We start from the raw sequence: 17,621 nt of genomic DNA on the forward strand, positions 1-17,621 counted from the left end.
AAAGACATGATTTCAGAATTGTGTGAAATAGCAGTTTTCCACTTTATTCAAAGCTTTACATAGGTATGTGCATGGCATAGAATAGCTTCATGTATTTTTGTCATTTACAGAAACTCACTGACTACAGTGTTTCAAACAAGAGACAACATTCACTCTTTCAGCTATTTATTCAACAACTTTTTGTAGAAGTCTTAGTATGTTTCAGCTGCTGAGCCAGTAAATAAAGCATAATCCCTGCCCCTGAAGTCCTCACAGCCCAGTGAAACAGAAGCAAGAATATATGAAATTCGAAAACAGAATCCTGAGTGCAGTGCTAGAACTAGGCACAGAGTGCTGAGGAAGTGTGCTTGTGATGGCCAGTGAGCCTGGGTTCAAGGATGGGCAAGATGATAACCTTGCTCATCGTAACTATAATTTAGGGCGTGTTTACCTTGTGAAAAATTATATAGAAAACCAATCCCCAAACTCTGTTGTTTTGGATATACTCCCCACCTTCTTTTTCCATAATAAAGATGGAAAGGTAATGATAATGTCTGAATACACTTTGATTAATTTTCCTTTAAAGATTGAACTGTAAAACCATGTACACATTTGCTAATAATTTGTCCTCTCTGTTCTCTTCTGGACCAGGAAGACTCTGTTTAAATTATTGACATTTCTGCCAAATAAATGCTAATAAGAAGATATACTGGAGATATATATATATATATATATATATATATACTTATATATATATCTGTATTTATGTGGAATATATATGATATTGCAGTATTCATATAATATGTTATAATATTGTATATATTATTAGATAAAAAGAAATAAATACTTAGAAATAATGAAATAAATACAAATAAAAAAATGTTGTAGACAACATTTTCAAAGCTTGAATCCATGGGAAAAAATCATTAAGTGAAACCTCAGTGGTAAAGAGGAGGGAGCCACTTGTCTATCATCATTCAGAAATTCTGAGTCTTTTCCTGACAAGACACTTGGGCGATCAGTAACCTATCAACTTAAAAATAAATCGTTACCTTCTAAGTGCAATTGGTTTGTTCACACTATCTTTAAGTTTATGAATATGAATCCATTGGAAAATAAAAAAGGTGTCCTTGATGATGAAGAATTGGATATTTTTTTCTATTCCCTTTCAGAACACAGAAGTCTTCTCCTGAGTCTTCTCATGGCTGATTTCATCTCGTGGTTCCTCAGAGTGTAGATCAAGGGGTTCAGCAGAGGGGAGATGACAGTGAAGGTGACAGAGACAGCCTTATCTGTGGGGAGGGCAGTGAAGGGCCGGGCATAGACATAGATACAAGGCACAAAATGCAGGGTCACCACAGTGATGTGGGAGGTGCAGGTGGAGATGGCTTTCCTCCTTCCCTCCCCTGACTGAGACCTCAGTAATAATAATATGACCAAATAGGACACCAGGAGCAGGAAAAACCACAGAGTGGTGAGCAGCCCATTATTGGAAATCATCAACAGTTCAACTACAAAAATGTCTGTACAGGCGAGTTTGAGGACCTGGGGGACATCACAGTAGAAAGTGTTGAGGACATTAGGTCCACAGAAGGGGAGAGGGAGCAACAGGGAAATCTGCACGATGGAGTGGACGAAGCCCCCCACCCAGGCAGCCACTGTTAACCCAATGCAACGGTCTCTGCTCATGATGGTCACATAGTGCAGAGGCTTGGAGATGGCCACATATCGATCGAATGCCATCACTGACAAAGAAATTACATCCACCCCTCCAATAAGGTGGAAGAAAAACATCTGAGTGAAGCAGTCATTGAGGGAGATGGTCTTTGTCTCGGACAGAAGGTCCACCAGAACCTTGGGAGCTGTGATGGAGGAAAAGCAGATATCGGCAACAGATAAATTACGGAGCAAAAAATACATGGGTGTGTGAAGGCGAGATTCCCAGGTCACGGTGACCATGATGAGGAGGTTTCCCAGCAGGGTTGTCATGTACACCAAAAGTAGGAAAAGAAACAAGACCAAGCCCACTTCTCGATTCTGGGTTAGTCCAAGGAAAATAAATTCTTTTACCCTAGTAGAATTTTTCATCTCCATCAAATCATTCTCTTTTTTTCAAGCTGTGTCATATGAAAGCACTAGACTATTTATTTCCTTGTACTCCAAAGCACTAAGAATGGAAGTCAGAAGCTTCCCCAAGTGGCTGCGGTGTTTGCAATTTATTGAATTGTGCCCACAGTTTTATGATTGCAGTCGGTTTCATGATAAAACTAAATTATCACATGCAAAGTCATTTGCTAATTCTTGTTCTTGGAAAGAGCAAGCATATATGTTGAATAGTGACATTTGTATACCATATTTAATTTATTATTCTTATTTATGATTTATTTTTTATTCCACACAAATTTACTGAATGTCAGGAACTGTCCAAAACATTGAACACAAAATAAGTAAGACATGGTTCCAGACGTGGGGGAACATATAGTCTACAAGTTTAATATTCATATTATCAAATATTCTGCTGACTTCTAGAGGGTCTTGTCTTGCCAAAAAAAAGGATACTGTCTTGTTTCTTACTCAATGTTGCTGTGGCATGAGTCACTTTCCTTGCTCTTGGCTATATTATGTTGAATTTTTTGAAGTTGCAGCCCATTATTCCATTTAGTCACCTTATCAGTGTGACTACATTACACTAATCTGATTATTTGCTTAATATTTATTTGATAATTTTTAAGTTTGCTATTAAGCAACAGATTGAAACAATGACCAAAACCAAATCTCAAAGAATATTATCAATTTTTTTAATTGTGGCTGGAACACTTAACATGAGGTCTACCCTCTTAAATATTTTTTGCTGTGCAATGGAGTACCACTACCTATAGGCACAGTATTGTACAGTAATTTCCTAGAACTCACCCATCTCATATAGTTGAAACTTTATTGCCATTGACAACAGCTCTCCATTTTCTCCTCCCTTCAGCCCTGGGCAACTACCTTTTTACTCTCTGTTTCTATGAGTTTGACACTTGAATCATGCAATATTTTTCATTCTGAATCTGGATAGCATATTTTAAAAAGACACAATTGCCAAGGTTCAATTTGTTGCTTTTGGTACAAAACTTACAAAGTAATAAATCTTTTTGTTTGTTCCACTTTTCAAAAACCTTCATACTGGCTGTATACCCATTACCACAAATTGCATTTGTACCCCGTGTCTCCCACCCAATTATCCCCAACCTAAGCAAAGAAAGAAAGAAAGAGTATAATGAAATGTTGAACTTTCAGAAGGAGAGAACAGACCTGTAGTTACTAGAGGTGGGAAAGAGAGAGGGGAATGGGGAATAGGGTGTAATTGGGTAAGGGATACAGAAAGCAATTACAATTTCTAATAATGAACATGCAAATCATATTGATTTGATCATCACATACTGTACACAAATACTGATAGTCACTTCTATACCCCATAAATTATAAAATAAAAAAGTCATTTAAAAAAAAAAAGAAAAACATCATCGCTTCTTGTCACTTATGTTGCTTTAGAGGTCAAAAGGTCTGGCTTCCCTAAAAGCAAGAGGTAAAAAGATCATCTGTAGGTTCTTATTTTTGATTTAACTGCTCCTGTTTTAATATTATTATTATCAGTTATTTTTCTATACCGTGCAGAAACACACTGTGATAAGAAGCTATGGAGGCTCTGGAAATCTGAAAGGTGATTTATTTTTTTCCATAAGGAGGAATTTCCCAGCTGGGAGAGACAGTGAGATGTAATGCAGAGAGCTCTGTATTGGGAGATCGAAGCATTGGTTCCATCTTGTCTTTATTCTGCCATCAACTGGCTGAATGATGGGGACTCTGACTCCTCAACTGTGGATTGTGTGGGATGGATACTGTGGATAATATCAGTGTAAGGCAGCAGAGAGGAGGAGGAATAGGAACCAAGGAGGAGACTCACTTCAGAGGCTGCAAGAGTGAATGAGGGTGCAGATCCCTGGGTCTGGAGACAGGAGCCCCCATTTCAGGCTCTGCCAAAAGGCAGGATCCAACTGGTGATCTGCTTTCTCTCCCTGTTCTGTTTCTCCTCTCCTTTTCCTGTCTTCACCATCATCAATAGATCCATCTGTAGGTGGCTGGAAAAAAATAGTTGTGGAGTTTAATGTCACCCATACTCTTCACACCCTGAGAGTTGAAGTGTCTTGTGAATGAATGTCTCTCTTATGTACTGCTCTGAAGAAGGGGTTTTTATTTCTTCTCTAGAGATGAAGAAATAGTATTCAGAAATGTGAGCTCATTTCCCCAAATTCACAACAATAGTAAATGGTGCCACTGAACTTACCGTGTGATTCTGTTTAGCTCCGAAACTACATTCCATGTGGTACAACGTATAATCACTGTTTCAGCTTTCAACTGAGCAGAATTTGTTGATTTATTTGAATAAAGTTTGCAGAAAAACAACCCCAAGTGAGCTATTTATATTTTTTAAAAAGTAAATTTCCAAGATTAGATTGTGGTCATTATAAATTCAACACAATCTCTCACACCTCTGTAGTACCCTTGATAATATTGTGCAGAAATGGATGTTAGGAAAACAAAACCTGACCCCTTAAAGTTAGATTCAATTATATTCTATCTGGGGTTAGTTTGGGAAGATTTCCTAGAGAAGGTGAGATTTTAGTTCAGTCGTGATGAATTTCCAAGAAACAGAAGCAGGGATATCTCATACAAAGGAAAGAGCCTAAGAGATCAGTCAGTGGTGAGAAAGACATGATTTTACAGATTAACATATGAAAATGCAGTATGGTTAGCCCAAAGTGGGGGCGTGTGAAATGTATGGATATTTTTATTAGTAACAGAAGATTTCTAACCCTATTAATAAAGGATTTAATATTAAGTTATATAGTTTTTAGGTTTTGTTTGGTTAGTGAATGATTGACCTAAGCCTACTGATCGTCTTGTTCTTATAATCAGGATTGTAAAACCTAAAATATTTTTTTCCTGGGTGTTTGGGCAACATGGTTTGACTTCTTTACTCTCAACTCTGATCATGACCTTTTTGCATTACATGGTGGGAGTGGTTCTGAAAAGTGGTGATGGAAGGTTGTAACTCCTGCTTGAGCATGAGGGAGAGGAGAAGAGAATGCCTCTTCTGAGAGGTGGCTCATTCTGTATCAGTCCCCTTTCTTCTGCTCATTCCTACTTTAGATCACACCCAAGAGGGTGGAGGGATGACATGCAGTAAAAGACACTGGTATCATTAGAATAATGCACATATTTTGTAAGTCATTATTGATCATTCAAAAAATATTTTATAATTGTTATTACTTGTTATACTTTATAAATAACAAGTGAGCACTTGTTACAGTCTTCACATATATAAGGATAAATTGGACTACATCGTCAATGTTTACAGCCTTAAAAAAGTGGATGATTTGGGTAATTTGATAACCATCATGCATGATAGAATGTGAGATGTCATGAGAGAAGTAGACATAGATTTGGGTGAGAAAGGAGATATGACAATTTTTAGTACTAAAAAAGGCTTTTATTTTTTGTTTTCTAGCTATTTGTGAAGTGGTATAAAATGTTGATTAATTCTTACCACAGTCCATTAGATAAGCATTAATGCTATTCCTGTTTTTCATATGGAAGATACCACGAATCTATGTTTGGCTGAAGATACATCTGAGGATACTTCAAAGTTTATGGAAAGATTTGTATTATATTTTAATTCTATTTTTCCATGAACTTTTTGAAGTACCTGCATACTTATAAAATACAAGAGATGGAAATAGGATGGAAGAAAGTATTTTTATTTCAATATTCTATATAGGGTCTACACTTGTATAACAAGATTGTTTGAAAAAGTCTGTCTGAAGATAGGCACTTGACAGAAAGGGGCAATTTACATCGACTTTAGTCTTAGGCACCCTCATCAATTAGTAACTCAAAGGGTCACAACAAATACGTGATGCCTTCTCTCACACAAAATAGACCATATTTCTGCATCCCTCTTAGCACAACATCCCTCTTCCTAATATTTAACACCCACCTTTGTTGTTTCTGTCACTGAGATGATTATCTTGACTCTGAAGCATTTAATATATCTGAAAAAAATCACATTCAAATCATTTATCTGTAGTTAATAATGACATCTCAGTTTCACAATGCATAACATTAACCTGAGTGAGCAGGTTGAAGTCTTTACCTACTTCCTTTGATCCTGAAACTTTAAATAAAAATTGTATGCTGTTAGATATAATACATAAGAGAAGACTAATGACATCGATTCTTGAAAATGTGGTCTGGCAGTGTGGCCTTTTGGAGGATTAAATATCTTATTGTCTGTGCTCCATTTTCAGGAAAGAAAGGGCAGATTCAAGGAATTACATCTTTAAAGTTATTCCAACGTGTCCCTGTCTTATGGCCAAATCCCTCAGCCTCAGGGTTAATGTTACTAAGAAAATATTATTCAACAAGAAAGTAAAAGTCAAGTGGCTGATTCCAATTTTGGTGAGACAGTTTCAGTGGGAGTTATTAAAATAGTACCAAGTCATGCACATGTGCACATACACACACACGTAAATGGACAAATTTTGGTTTCTGTCCAAATTCTATATAGGCAATAGAGAAAAAGTATCCCCTTAACCACAGTTCAATCAGAACATTGTTAGAACTTGCCAAATGCTGTGCCCCAGAGACTGTGAGTCCAATTTTTACAGCTTGCAAGGCTCAGAGGACACTATATACATGTGAGTTTCAATAAGATTTCTCAAAAAAGTTGAAGAGAACAGACCTCAAATCATTTCCTATCAGTCCAATTTGTTGTTAAACAAAGGATGATTATAGCTCGATGATGTTGCTATAAGTTTCCACATAAACACAACTTAGATAATGTTTGGGGAGTGCATATTTCTCCTGCTTTCCAACACTCTACACATATGGAATCTCTAAATTTGGAGATATCTAGATTTGCATAAGTTAGTAAAACTGTGCACACAAATACAGAACTTATTTAAATAGGCAGTGAATCTGAGAGAATGTGATGCCTTTCAGTGAAGGCAGAAAGAGAGATAAACTGGGTCCGAACAAATCTCAATCTCTTTTGGAATTTCAGTAGTGGGAAATGGAGTTTCAAGATTTTAAATTTAATTTGGAACAAGAATCAATTGTGAATGGGATGCAGGAAAGCCATTCATGCGGGACAGGGGCTTTGCGGTCTCATAATTCTCCGGCATCTGTGGTTTACATAAAACATACAGTAAAGTATAAAAACTATTCACTCAACAGTTATTTCTAGAGAGCCAATTTATACCAAAGGCACTGAAAATATGGCAGAGAACAAAACAGACAGATATATTTGCTGTATAGATAGTGGGAGGATACAAATGATAAATTAAGTCAATAAATAAAGTATAGACTATATGTTGGTAACAAAACAAAAATAATTCAGCAGGGCAGTGAGATATGGAGTGTTGGACAATCTATAAAAGGGTGTTAAGGGGAAGACGGGGCATGTTTTTGGAACATTGAAGAGGCCAGTGTTTAGGAGAGGATGTCAAAAGGTAAATGGAGGTCCAATTTTGGAGGAACAGTGGGCCTTTGTGAGAATTTGGTTTTTATTCTGAGTGAAATTGGAGGGGTTTTTAATGCTATTTTTATTTTTTCTTTATTTTTATAGCAGTTTTAGTTTTACAGAGAAAAGGAGCCGAAAGTAAACATAGATTCCATCCTCTTCCCCACCCACACGCACAGCTTCTCCTGTTACTGACATTACATTAGTGTGGCACATTTGTTAAAATTATTAATCAATAGTGATATGTTATTATTAACTTAATTTTATATTAGGGTTTCCTCTTTGTGTTGCAAAGTTCTGTGGGTTTTGTCTAATGCATATTATCAAGTATTAATCATTTCAGTATCATACAGAAAAGTTTTGCTGCCTTAAAAATCCTGTGTTCCACCTACTCATCCCTCCCTCCCTCCCTCATCCCCTGAAATCCAGGTGTCTTGTGAATGGCTCTCCTATGTATTCTTTGGAAGAAGGGGCTTATATTTTCCCTACAGATGTAGAGATGATGTTGAGAATGGTGAGCTCACTTTCCCAAACTCACAACAGTAGTAAGTGGTGGAACTGAACTTCACATGTGATTCTGTTTATCTCCAAAGGCGAAGTTTCATGTGCTATAACATACAATCATTGTTTGTGTTCAATTGATTAGAATTATTTTTATTATTAGATAGATTTGGGTGGCATAGGAGATAGGATTGCAGATACGATCATTTATAGCAGTAACAAAACTACTGTTAGTCTTTTGTATGTGTAAAGTCGCATAAAAAGTTGATTCTTTTAATTCTCACCACCACCTCCTGGTAAGTAATAGTGTTAATTCTGTTTTTCATATGCAGTATAGCATGAATCTGTGTTGGGTGCAAGGAAGAATATATAATATGGGAGAGATGGAAACAGGATGGGAGACAGAGTATTTGTTTTATTTATTTCCTCCAAATTCAATCTATGTAAGTTCAAATTTTGTATTGTAATAGCACTTGAAAAAATCTTTCTGAAGATAAACATCTAGCAGATAGAGGCTCCGAAAACTCTTTTAACATTGATTTTAGTCTAAGCTGACCTTACCAATAAGCAAATCAAAGGGTCACAGCACATGTATAATGCCCTCTCTCACACCAAATGGACCACATTTCTGCATCCCTGTTAACACAACATCCCTCTCTCCAGTGTTTAACGCCCACCTTTGTTGTTTCTGTCAGTGAGATGGTCATCTTGGCTCTGAAGCATTTAATGTACTTGGAAAATAGTCAAAGTCAAATTAGTTATACATAATCAATAATAACATTTCAATTTTACTATGAATATCCTTAACCTTAGGTGGCAGTTTAATTCTTTTGATACAGAAACTCTAACTAAAAATGGTATGCTGTTAGGTACAGGGCATAACAGCTGTTGAAATTAATTCTTAAAAATCTTCTTTCTGAAGCTAAACCCCTTTGGAGGATTAAAAATCTTAGTGTCTTTGCTCCATTTGCAGAAGAGAAAGGGTAGACTCAAGGAATTACATTTTTAGCGTTCTTTCACTGTGTCCTGTCTTATGTCCAAACCCCTCAGCCTGAAGCATAATGTAATAATTGCACAGGCAATAATATTGAACAAGAAAGTGAAAGTCAAGTGGCTGATTCCAATTTTGGTGAGACAGTTTCAATGGGAGTTATTAAAATGTTACCAAGACATGCACATGTGTGCACATACACACTGGTCGGTATCCAAATTCTTCAGAGACAGTGGAGGAAATATATCCCCTTAACCACACTTCAATCAGAAGAATTTCATAAAACTTGCCAAACGTTCTGCCTTAGAGACTTAAAGAGTCCAATTTTCATGGCTTGCAAGATTCAGAGGCAGCATGTACAACTGAGTTTCAACTAGATTGAAAAAAAACTAGAAAACAGACCTTAAATCATTTGCTACAAGTTCAATTTGTAATAAAGCAGGATTATTATAGCCCCATGATTTGCTATAAGCCTCCGCATAAAGAGAATCATGAGTTAGATGATGTTTGGGGAATGCACAGTTTTTCTGAAATCTTTCAGTTTGGAGACAGCTAGGTTGGTATCAGTTAGTAAAACTATGCACACAAATACAGTACTTATTTTAGATTAACTCAATTTGTTGAATGGTTTGACATTATGAAAAACCCAGTTTCACTGTTTCCAGACTGAGGATGAGTTTAGATTTACCTATGTTTTCATTTTGTATTGGTTATGAATATTCATGAGATACAAAGCTGATTGTCACCCCTCATGCCCAAGATGTGAAGGCCAGATTCATACTGGCAGCATACCCATCACCACAAATTGCATTTGTACCCCATTTCCTCCACCCAATTATTCCCATCCACCCTCCCCCTCCCCCTATCTCCCTCACCCCACTTTGTAGACCAAGGTGTGTTCTCTCCCTCTGCAAGTCCAACACACCACTGAGGTCTTTCTTTCCTTCCTTCTTTCTCTCTTAGCTCCCACTTATGAGTGAGCACACATGGTATTTATCCCTCTGTGCTTTGTTTATTTCACTCAACATAAGGCTCTCCAAGCTCAACCACGTTGTTGCAAATGGGAGAATTTCATTCTTTTTTACGGCAGAGTAGTATTCCATGGTGTATACATACTAGTTTCCTTATCCAGTCTTCCATTAATGGATATTTAGGTTGGTTCCATGTCTTGGATATTGCAAACAGAGCTGCGATGAACATGGGAGTGTAGGTGTCCCTTCAGCATGATTATTTCCATTCCTCTGGGTATATACCCAGAAGTGGGATTGCTGGATTGTATGGAAGATCTATCTGTAGTTGTTTGAGAAACCTCCATACTGTTTTCCATAGTGGTTGTACTAATTTACAGTCCCACCAGCGGTGCAGGAGCGTTCCCGTCTCTTCACACCCTTGCCAGCATTTTGTTTTAGTACATCAAACTAGTTTACAAAGATAAGACTAGCATGAGACAGGTCCTGCATATTGAGATGGGTAATCTTGGTGTTGCCTTTTCTGGTGCTGGAGAAGCAGACTGAAATTTTGCCTCCATCCTCTTGTGCTCAGTCACCAGGGTCTGACTTCAGTGAGCAGCAGCAGATATAAGGAAAGAAATAGGACCAAATAAATGAAAGGAGCAAGGGTGTGCTTGACCTAAAATCGTTATGGCTGAATCGTGTTAACATGTATGGAGACTGTTGATTCAGACATATCAAATGGGCAGAGAATCTGAGAGAAGTTTTAGTGAAGGCAGTGAGAAGGATGAATTGGATTCATACAAATCTGAATCTCTTTTCTAATTTTATTAGTGGGAAATAAAGTTTCAAAATTTGAAATTTAATTTGGAGCAAGAATCGATTGTGGGTAGGATGCAGGAACAGCATTCATGTGAAACAGGTACATTGTGCTTACATAAGCTCTCTGGCATCCGTGATTTCTATCAAATACACAGTACAGTGTAAAAAGCTATCCACTAAACAGCCATTTCTCAAGAGCCTATTTTATATCCAAGGCACTGAAAATACAGCAGTGAACAAAACACTGCCCTCACAGAGCTTGTGTTCTAGTAGGAGGATAAAGATAATGAATAAAATAAATAAATACAATTTATTTTATTTTTGGTGATAAGCAGAACAAAAACAACTTGGCAGAGCAGTGAGAGAGGGAGCATTTGGCAGAGACTGCAATCCATAAAACGGTGTTACAGGGGAGACGGGGCATGTTTTTGGCACATCAAGTAGGCAAGTGTTTAGCAGATGACATCAAAAGGTAACTGGAAGATGAGATTTTGTAGGAACAGTAGGTCATTGTGAGAATTACTGCTTCAATCTGGTTGCTTGTTATTGGTCTGTTCGTGTTTTCTGTCTTCTTGGTTCAGTCTCGGTAGTTTGCATGTGTCCAGAAATTTATCCATTTCCTCCAGGTCTTCAAATGTATTGACATATAGTTGTTTATAGTAGTCTGTAGTGATTCTTCATATTTCTGTGGTGTTGGTTCCAATATCTCTTTTTCATTTCTGATTTTTGTTATTTTGGTCTTCTTTCTTCTTCTTTTAGTTAACTTAGCTAAAAGTTTGTCTATTTTGTTTTTCTTCTCAAAAAACCAACCTTTTGTTTAATTGATATTTTGTATAGTTTTATGGGTTTCTATTTCATTAAGTTCTGCTCTGATCTTAATTATTTCTTTCCATCAACTAATTTTGGGATTGGATTGTTCTTGTTTTTCTAGTTCTTAAGGTGTAATGTTAGGTTGTTTATTTCAAATCTTTCTATTCTTTTGATATAACCATTTATTCAATAAACTTCTCTCTTAGTTCTGCTGTTGCAGTATCCCACTGGTATTGATATAATATGTCTTTATTTTTATTATTTGCTAGTTTTAATCTGTTGTGTTCTGAAAAGATACCTGAAATCATTACAGTTTTTTAACATTTGTTGAGATTTGATTTGTGACCTAATGTGGTCTATCCTGGAGAATGTTCCATGTGCTGATGAGAAGAATATATATTCTATCTTTGTTGGATGAAATGTTCTGTAGATGTCTGCCAGTCCAATTGGTCTAAGGTATGGCTTAAGTCCTTTGTTTCTCTGTTGATGTGTTGCTTAGATGATCTGTCCAATGTTGAGAGAGTGGTGTGAGGTCCACAACTTTTATCATATCCCAGTCTCTCTCTTTTCTTAGGTCTAATACTGTTTGCTTTATATATCTGGGTGCTCTGATTTTGTGTTCATATATATTCATAATATTATGCCTTTTTGCTAGATAGTTCCCTAAATCATTATATAGTGGCCTTCTTTGTATCTTTTTATGGTTTTGGGGTTAAAATCTATTTTATCCAGTATAAGAATAGCTACTCCTGATTGGTTTTGGTTTCCATTCACATAGTCTATCTTTTTCTATCCCTTTAGTCTTAGTCTGTGTGTGTCTTTACAGGTGGGGTGAGTCTCTTGTAGACAACAGATAGTTAGGTCTACCTTTGTAATCAAATGAGCCAGTCTGTGTCTTTTGAGTAGGGAATTTTAATCCATTTACATTTAGGGTTGTTATTGACAGGTATTGTTTTATTGCTGACATTTTATTGCTTTTTGTTTAGATGTTTTAAACACCTTTTGTTCCTTTCTTCCACTTTTATTATTCATTTTCTATGTTTGTTGTGCTTTCAAGGTGGTAGGATTTAGTTTCTTTTTCTCATTTACATTATTGTTTTAACAATGGGTTTTGTTTTTTATATGTTTATTTGTCATAGTGATTATCGTTTTTCAGATTTCAGATGCAGGACTCCCTTGAGAATTTCTTGCAGGGCTGCTTGTGTGGTGGTGAGCTCCTATCATTTTTGTTTGGGAAATACACTATTTCTCCCTCATTTCTAAAGGATAGACTTGTTGGGTATAGTATTCTTGGCTGGCAATTTTGTTTTCTTTTAATATTTTGAATATATCATCCCATTTTATTCTGGCCTGTACAGTTTCAGTTGAGAAGTCTGCTTTTAGTCTGATATGTGCTCCTGTATAGATGACTTAATGCTTTTCTCTTGCTGCTTTTAGAATTTTCTCTTTGTCTTTGAGCTTTTCCAGTTTGACTATAATGTGCCTTGGAGAAGATCTTTCTGAATTGAATCTGTTTGCAGATCTTTCGGCTTCTTGGATCTGAAAGTCCACGTCTCTCCCTATACCTAGTATGTTTTCCTTTATTATTTCTTTAAGTAGGTTTTCAATGCCTTTTCCTTTCTCCTCCTCCACTTCTGGAATACCCATGACTGAGATGTTTGTTCACTTGAGGTTGTCTGCTAGCTCTTAGATTTTCATTTTTTAAAATTCTTTTTTCTTTTTTTTTTTTGTCACCTTGGTTATTTCAAAACACCTTCTTCTAGACATGAAATTCTTTCTTATGCTTCCTCTTTCCTGCCGCTTAAGCTCTGTTGTGTTTTTTATTTCATTGAATGAATCCTTCAATTCTAAGAGTTCCACTACATTCTTTTTCAAAGTTTAATCTCTTTGTAAATTTCCTCCTTTATATCCTGGATATTTTTTCTCATTTCATTGTGTTTTCTAATTGAATCTTCTCTTATCTCTTTGAGTTTTCTTAAGATCTCTGCTCAGAATCCCTTTTCAGACATTTCATGTGTTTCCTGCTTTATGGGGTCTGGTACTTGAGAATTACTGTATTCCTTTGGTGGTGTCATATTTTCTTGTTTATTACTATAACTAGTACCTCTACATTGATATCTAGTCATCTGGTAGAGCAGTTTTTTGTTCTATTACTCTCAAACACAATAAAAGCCATATACAATAAACTCACTGCCAATATCAACCTGAATGGGGGAAAGTTGAAAGCTTTTCCCTTAAGAATGAGTGCAAAACAAGGATGCCCACTCTTACCACTCCTTTTTAACATAGTATTGGAAGTACTAGCCAGAACAATCAGGCAAGAGAAAGAAATAAAGGGCATCCAGATCAATACAGATGAAGTCAAATTGTCCCTGTTTGCAGATGGCATGATCCTACACAGTGAAAAATCTAAAGACTCTACAAAAAGCTCTTAGAGTTTATAAATGAATTTGAAAAGTTTCAGCATACAAAATCAACATGCACATAACACTAGCATTTTTATACTCAAAGAACAAACCAGCAGAAAAAGAAATCAAGAAAGCTAGCCCATTTATGATACAAAAAAACTAAAATACATAGGAATAATGTTAACCAAAGGTGTGAAAGATCTCTACAATGAGAACTAAAAATCACTTTTGAAAGAAATAAAAGAGGACACAAAAAGATGGAAAGATGTTCCATGCTCTTGAATTGGAAGAATTAATATTGTGAAAATATCCAAAGTGCCCGAGGTGATCTACAGGTTCAATGCAATCCCCATCAAAATACCAATGACATTCTTCACAGAAATAGAAAAAACAATCCTAACATTCATATGGAACAAAAAAAGACCTTGAAAAGCCAAAGCAAATCCTAAGCAAAAAAAAAAAAAAAGCCAGAGGCCTAACACTACCTGACTTCAAATTATACTACAAAGCTATAGTAACCAAAACAGCGTGGTACTGGCATAAAAACAGACACAGACCAATGGAACAGAATAGAGAATACAGAAATCAATCCATATATCTATAGCCAACTGATCTTTGACAATGGCACTAAGAACATACATCAGGGAAAATACTGCCTCTTCTATAAATGGAGCTGTGAAAACTGAACATCTATAATTAGAAGAATGAAACTAGACCTGTACCTCTTGCCTTACACCAAAATCAACTCAAAATGGATTAAAGAATTACATACAGAAACCATAAAACTCTTAAAAGAAAACAAAGGGGAAACACTTCAGGAAGTAGGACTGGGCAAAGACTTTATGAACATGATCCCCAAAACACAGGCAACAAAAGGAAAAATAAATAAATGGGATTATTTCAAACTAAAAAGCTTCTGCACAGTAAAAGAAACAATGAACAGAGCAAAAGACAAACTACAGAGTGAGAGAAAATATTTGCAAACTATGCATCTGACAAAAGATTAATATCCAGAATATGTAAGGAATTCAAACAAGTTAACAGTAAAAAAAAAAAAAAAAGAACAAAAAACAAGTAACCCCATTAAAAAAAATGGGCAAAGGATCTGAATAGGCATTTTTCAAAGGAAGATATATGAATGGCCAACAGACACATGAAAAATGCTCAATATCACTCAGCATGTGGAAAATGCAAATCAAAATCACATTGAGATATCATATCACTCCAGTTGGACTATTATCAAAAAGAGAATAGCAAATGTTGGTGAGAATGTGGAGAAAGGGGAACTCTCCTACACTGCTGATGGGGCTGTAAAATGGTACAGCCATTATGGAAAATGGTATGGAGATTCCTCAAACAACTGCATACTGATAGACTTGCCATAAGACCCAGCAATCCCACTGCTAGGAATATACCCAAAGGAATGGAAATCATCATGTCAAAGGAAAACCTGTACTCCCATGTTTATTGCAACTCTATTTACAATAGCCAAGATTTGAAACCAACCTAAATGTCCATCATTAGAGGAATGGACAAGGAGAATGTGGTATACTTACACAATGGGACACTACTCTGCCATAAAAAAGAATGAAGGGCCAGCCCCATGGCTCACTCGGGAGAGTGCAGAGCTGGTAGCGCCAAGGCCATGGGTTTGGATCCTATATAGGGATGGCCGGTGAGCTCACTGGCTGAGTGTGGTGCAGACCACACGGAGCCGAGGGTTGCGATCCCCTTACCGGTCAGGAGAAAAAAAAAAAAAAAGAACGAAATACTGTCATTTGCAGCAACACAGATGAACTTAGAGAAAATTATAAATAAGCCAGGCACAGAATGAGAAATAACACATATCCTCACTTGTGTGTGTGTGTGTGTGTGTGTGTGTGTGTGTGTGTGTGTGTGTGTGTGAGAGAGAGAGAGAGAGAGAAGAAAGAAAGATGTAGGGGATAATGGGGGGTAATTGGGTGGGGGAAAGGGTATATAATCACAATTTGTGGTGATGGACATGGTGCCAGTATGGAGCTGGCATCACATCTTAGGCATGAGTGGTGACAATTTGCTCTGTATTCCATGAATATTCATAACCAATTTAAAAAAGAAAGAAAGAAAGAACAATCACAGTAATACATTGAACTTTTAAGAGAAGGAAACAGAACTGAGGTTACCAGAGGTGGAAAAGAGGGAGGAGGGGGACGAGGGGAATTGGTAAAGGGCCATGAAAATCAATCACATTGTATAATAAAGAATGCACTAACTATCCTGATTTGAACATCACATATTGCACACAGGTATTGATATTCAATGCTGGATCCCACAAATATGTACGATCAACTATGTTCCAATAACAAAGAAATAAGTAAATAAAAATAAAAACTCTTTGGGGAAAATAAGACAACACTCAGCTTTTGAGACTGGGTAAGTCCAGAAAATATAAACTGAGGCACCCTAATATAATTTCTTAAGGCCATTGGGCAATGTTTCTTCCTCCATGCACCTCTTTGAAGGAAATACTAATCCTACTGAGACAATGAATTCAAGCAAATTTTATACAGAAATTGAACATGCATAACTATGTGTTTTTGTCATTTTCCATGTTCATCATGAACTTGCTGTATTACCTGGGGAAAACTTGTGTCTACTTGCCTCAGTGCCATCATTAGTACAAGTTGTGGTTTGGACTAGATCATTCATTTCCAGTGGGAGCCCATGGGCTCTGTTAATGCCCACCTCTAGGAGTTGCCGAGGAAGAGAACCTTAAGAAAGGCTTTGTGGAAGGCGTTCTGGGTTTTCTACACCTTTGCACACCAGAGAAGCTCTGATTTTATTCACAATCCACTTTGTTTCTATTGCTTAAAAGACATTGGAATAAATTAACACTCATTAACAGCACGGTAGAGACCCATTTAAACGACGTTAGAGTTTTAAAAGCTACTGCCTACCTTATCACAATAACACTTTTTAACATCCTCCTGAGCTTAGAGGAGAAGGCATTATTATTCCCACTTCCATAATGCCAAAATTGAACTCAGTAAAAGTTAATTGGTAAGGTCATGCAGAAAATTAGTGGCAGAGGGGAAATAAGACAAATTTCTCCTGGATCTTAGTTTCAGGATCTTTCTACTATACCACACAGCTTGCCAGTTTCAGAGTATGTAAATTAAAAACTTATTTGCATAAGGAACTCTGTACACTCCAGCATTTTCAATGGTCAGTTCCATCACCTCATCTATTTCCTCTCTCGATCCCAGTAGAATTTTAGGCTCTTGCTCTTCTATTACCTTTTATGTAATATGTCACATAAATGACACCTCTTCTCTTTAATTTTTAAATTTCACTTCATGGATACTCAGGGGTAAAGGTTAAATGATGGAGTTTAACACAAAGATGACAAGGATGATGATGGAGATGGCTCTGTACATGAAGAACACAGCTAAGGTCCAGCATCTGTGTGTGGGAAAAGGGCATGAACTGCAACATCACCACAGTGATGTAGGCAGCACAGGTGAAGATGGATTTTCCTCTGCCCCCTTCTTATAAATGTTAAGCAGTGTCTGTTCAGCTTGGGATTTGCATTTCCTGGCAAAGAACAAATCATC

The 17,621-nt window shown here is 36.6% G+C and overlaps 1 protein-coding gene across 1 annotated transcript; it reads right to left on the reverse strand.

Moving 5' to 3' along the window:
* Positions 1 to 1,137: 1,137 nt before the first annotated feature.
* Positions 1,138 to 2,073, reverse strand: LOC134375795 (olfactory receptor 4D10). The gene has a single exon (XM_063094506.1). It carries the CDS (start codon positions 2,071 to 2,073, stop codon positions 1,138 to 1,140), a length of 936 nt encoding a protein of 311 aa, XP_062950576.1.
* Positions 2,074 to 17,621: the final 15,548 nt, after the last annotated feature.

This window comes from Cynocephalus volans, chromosome 4 (genome assembly GCF_027409185.1).
Source record: "Cynocephalus volans isolate mCynVol1 chromosome 4, mCynVol1.pri, whole genome shotgun sequence".
Taxonomy (NCBI): domain Eukaryota; kingdom Metazoa; phylum Chordata; class Mammalia; order Dermoptera; family Cynocephalidae; genus Cynocephalus; species Cynocephalus volans.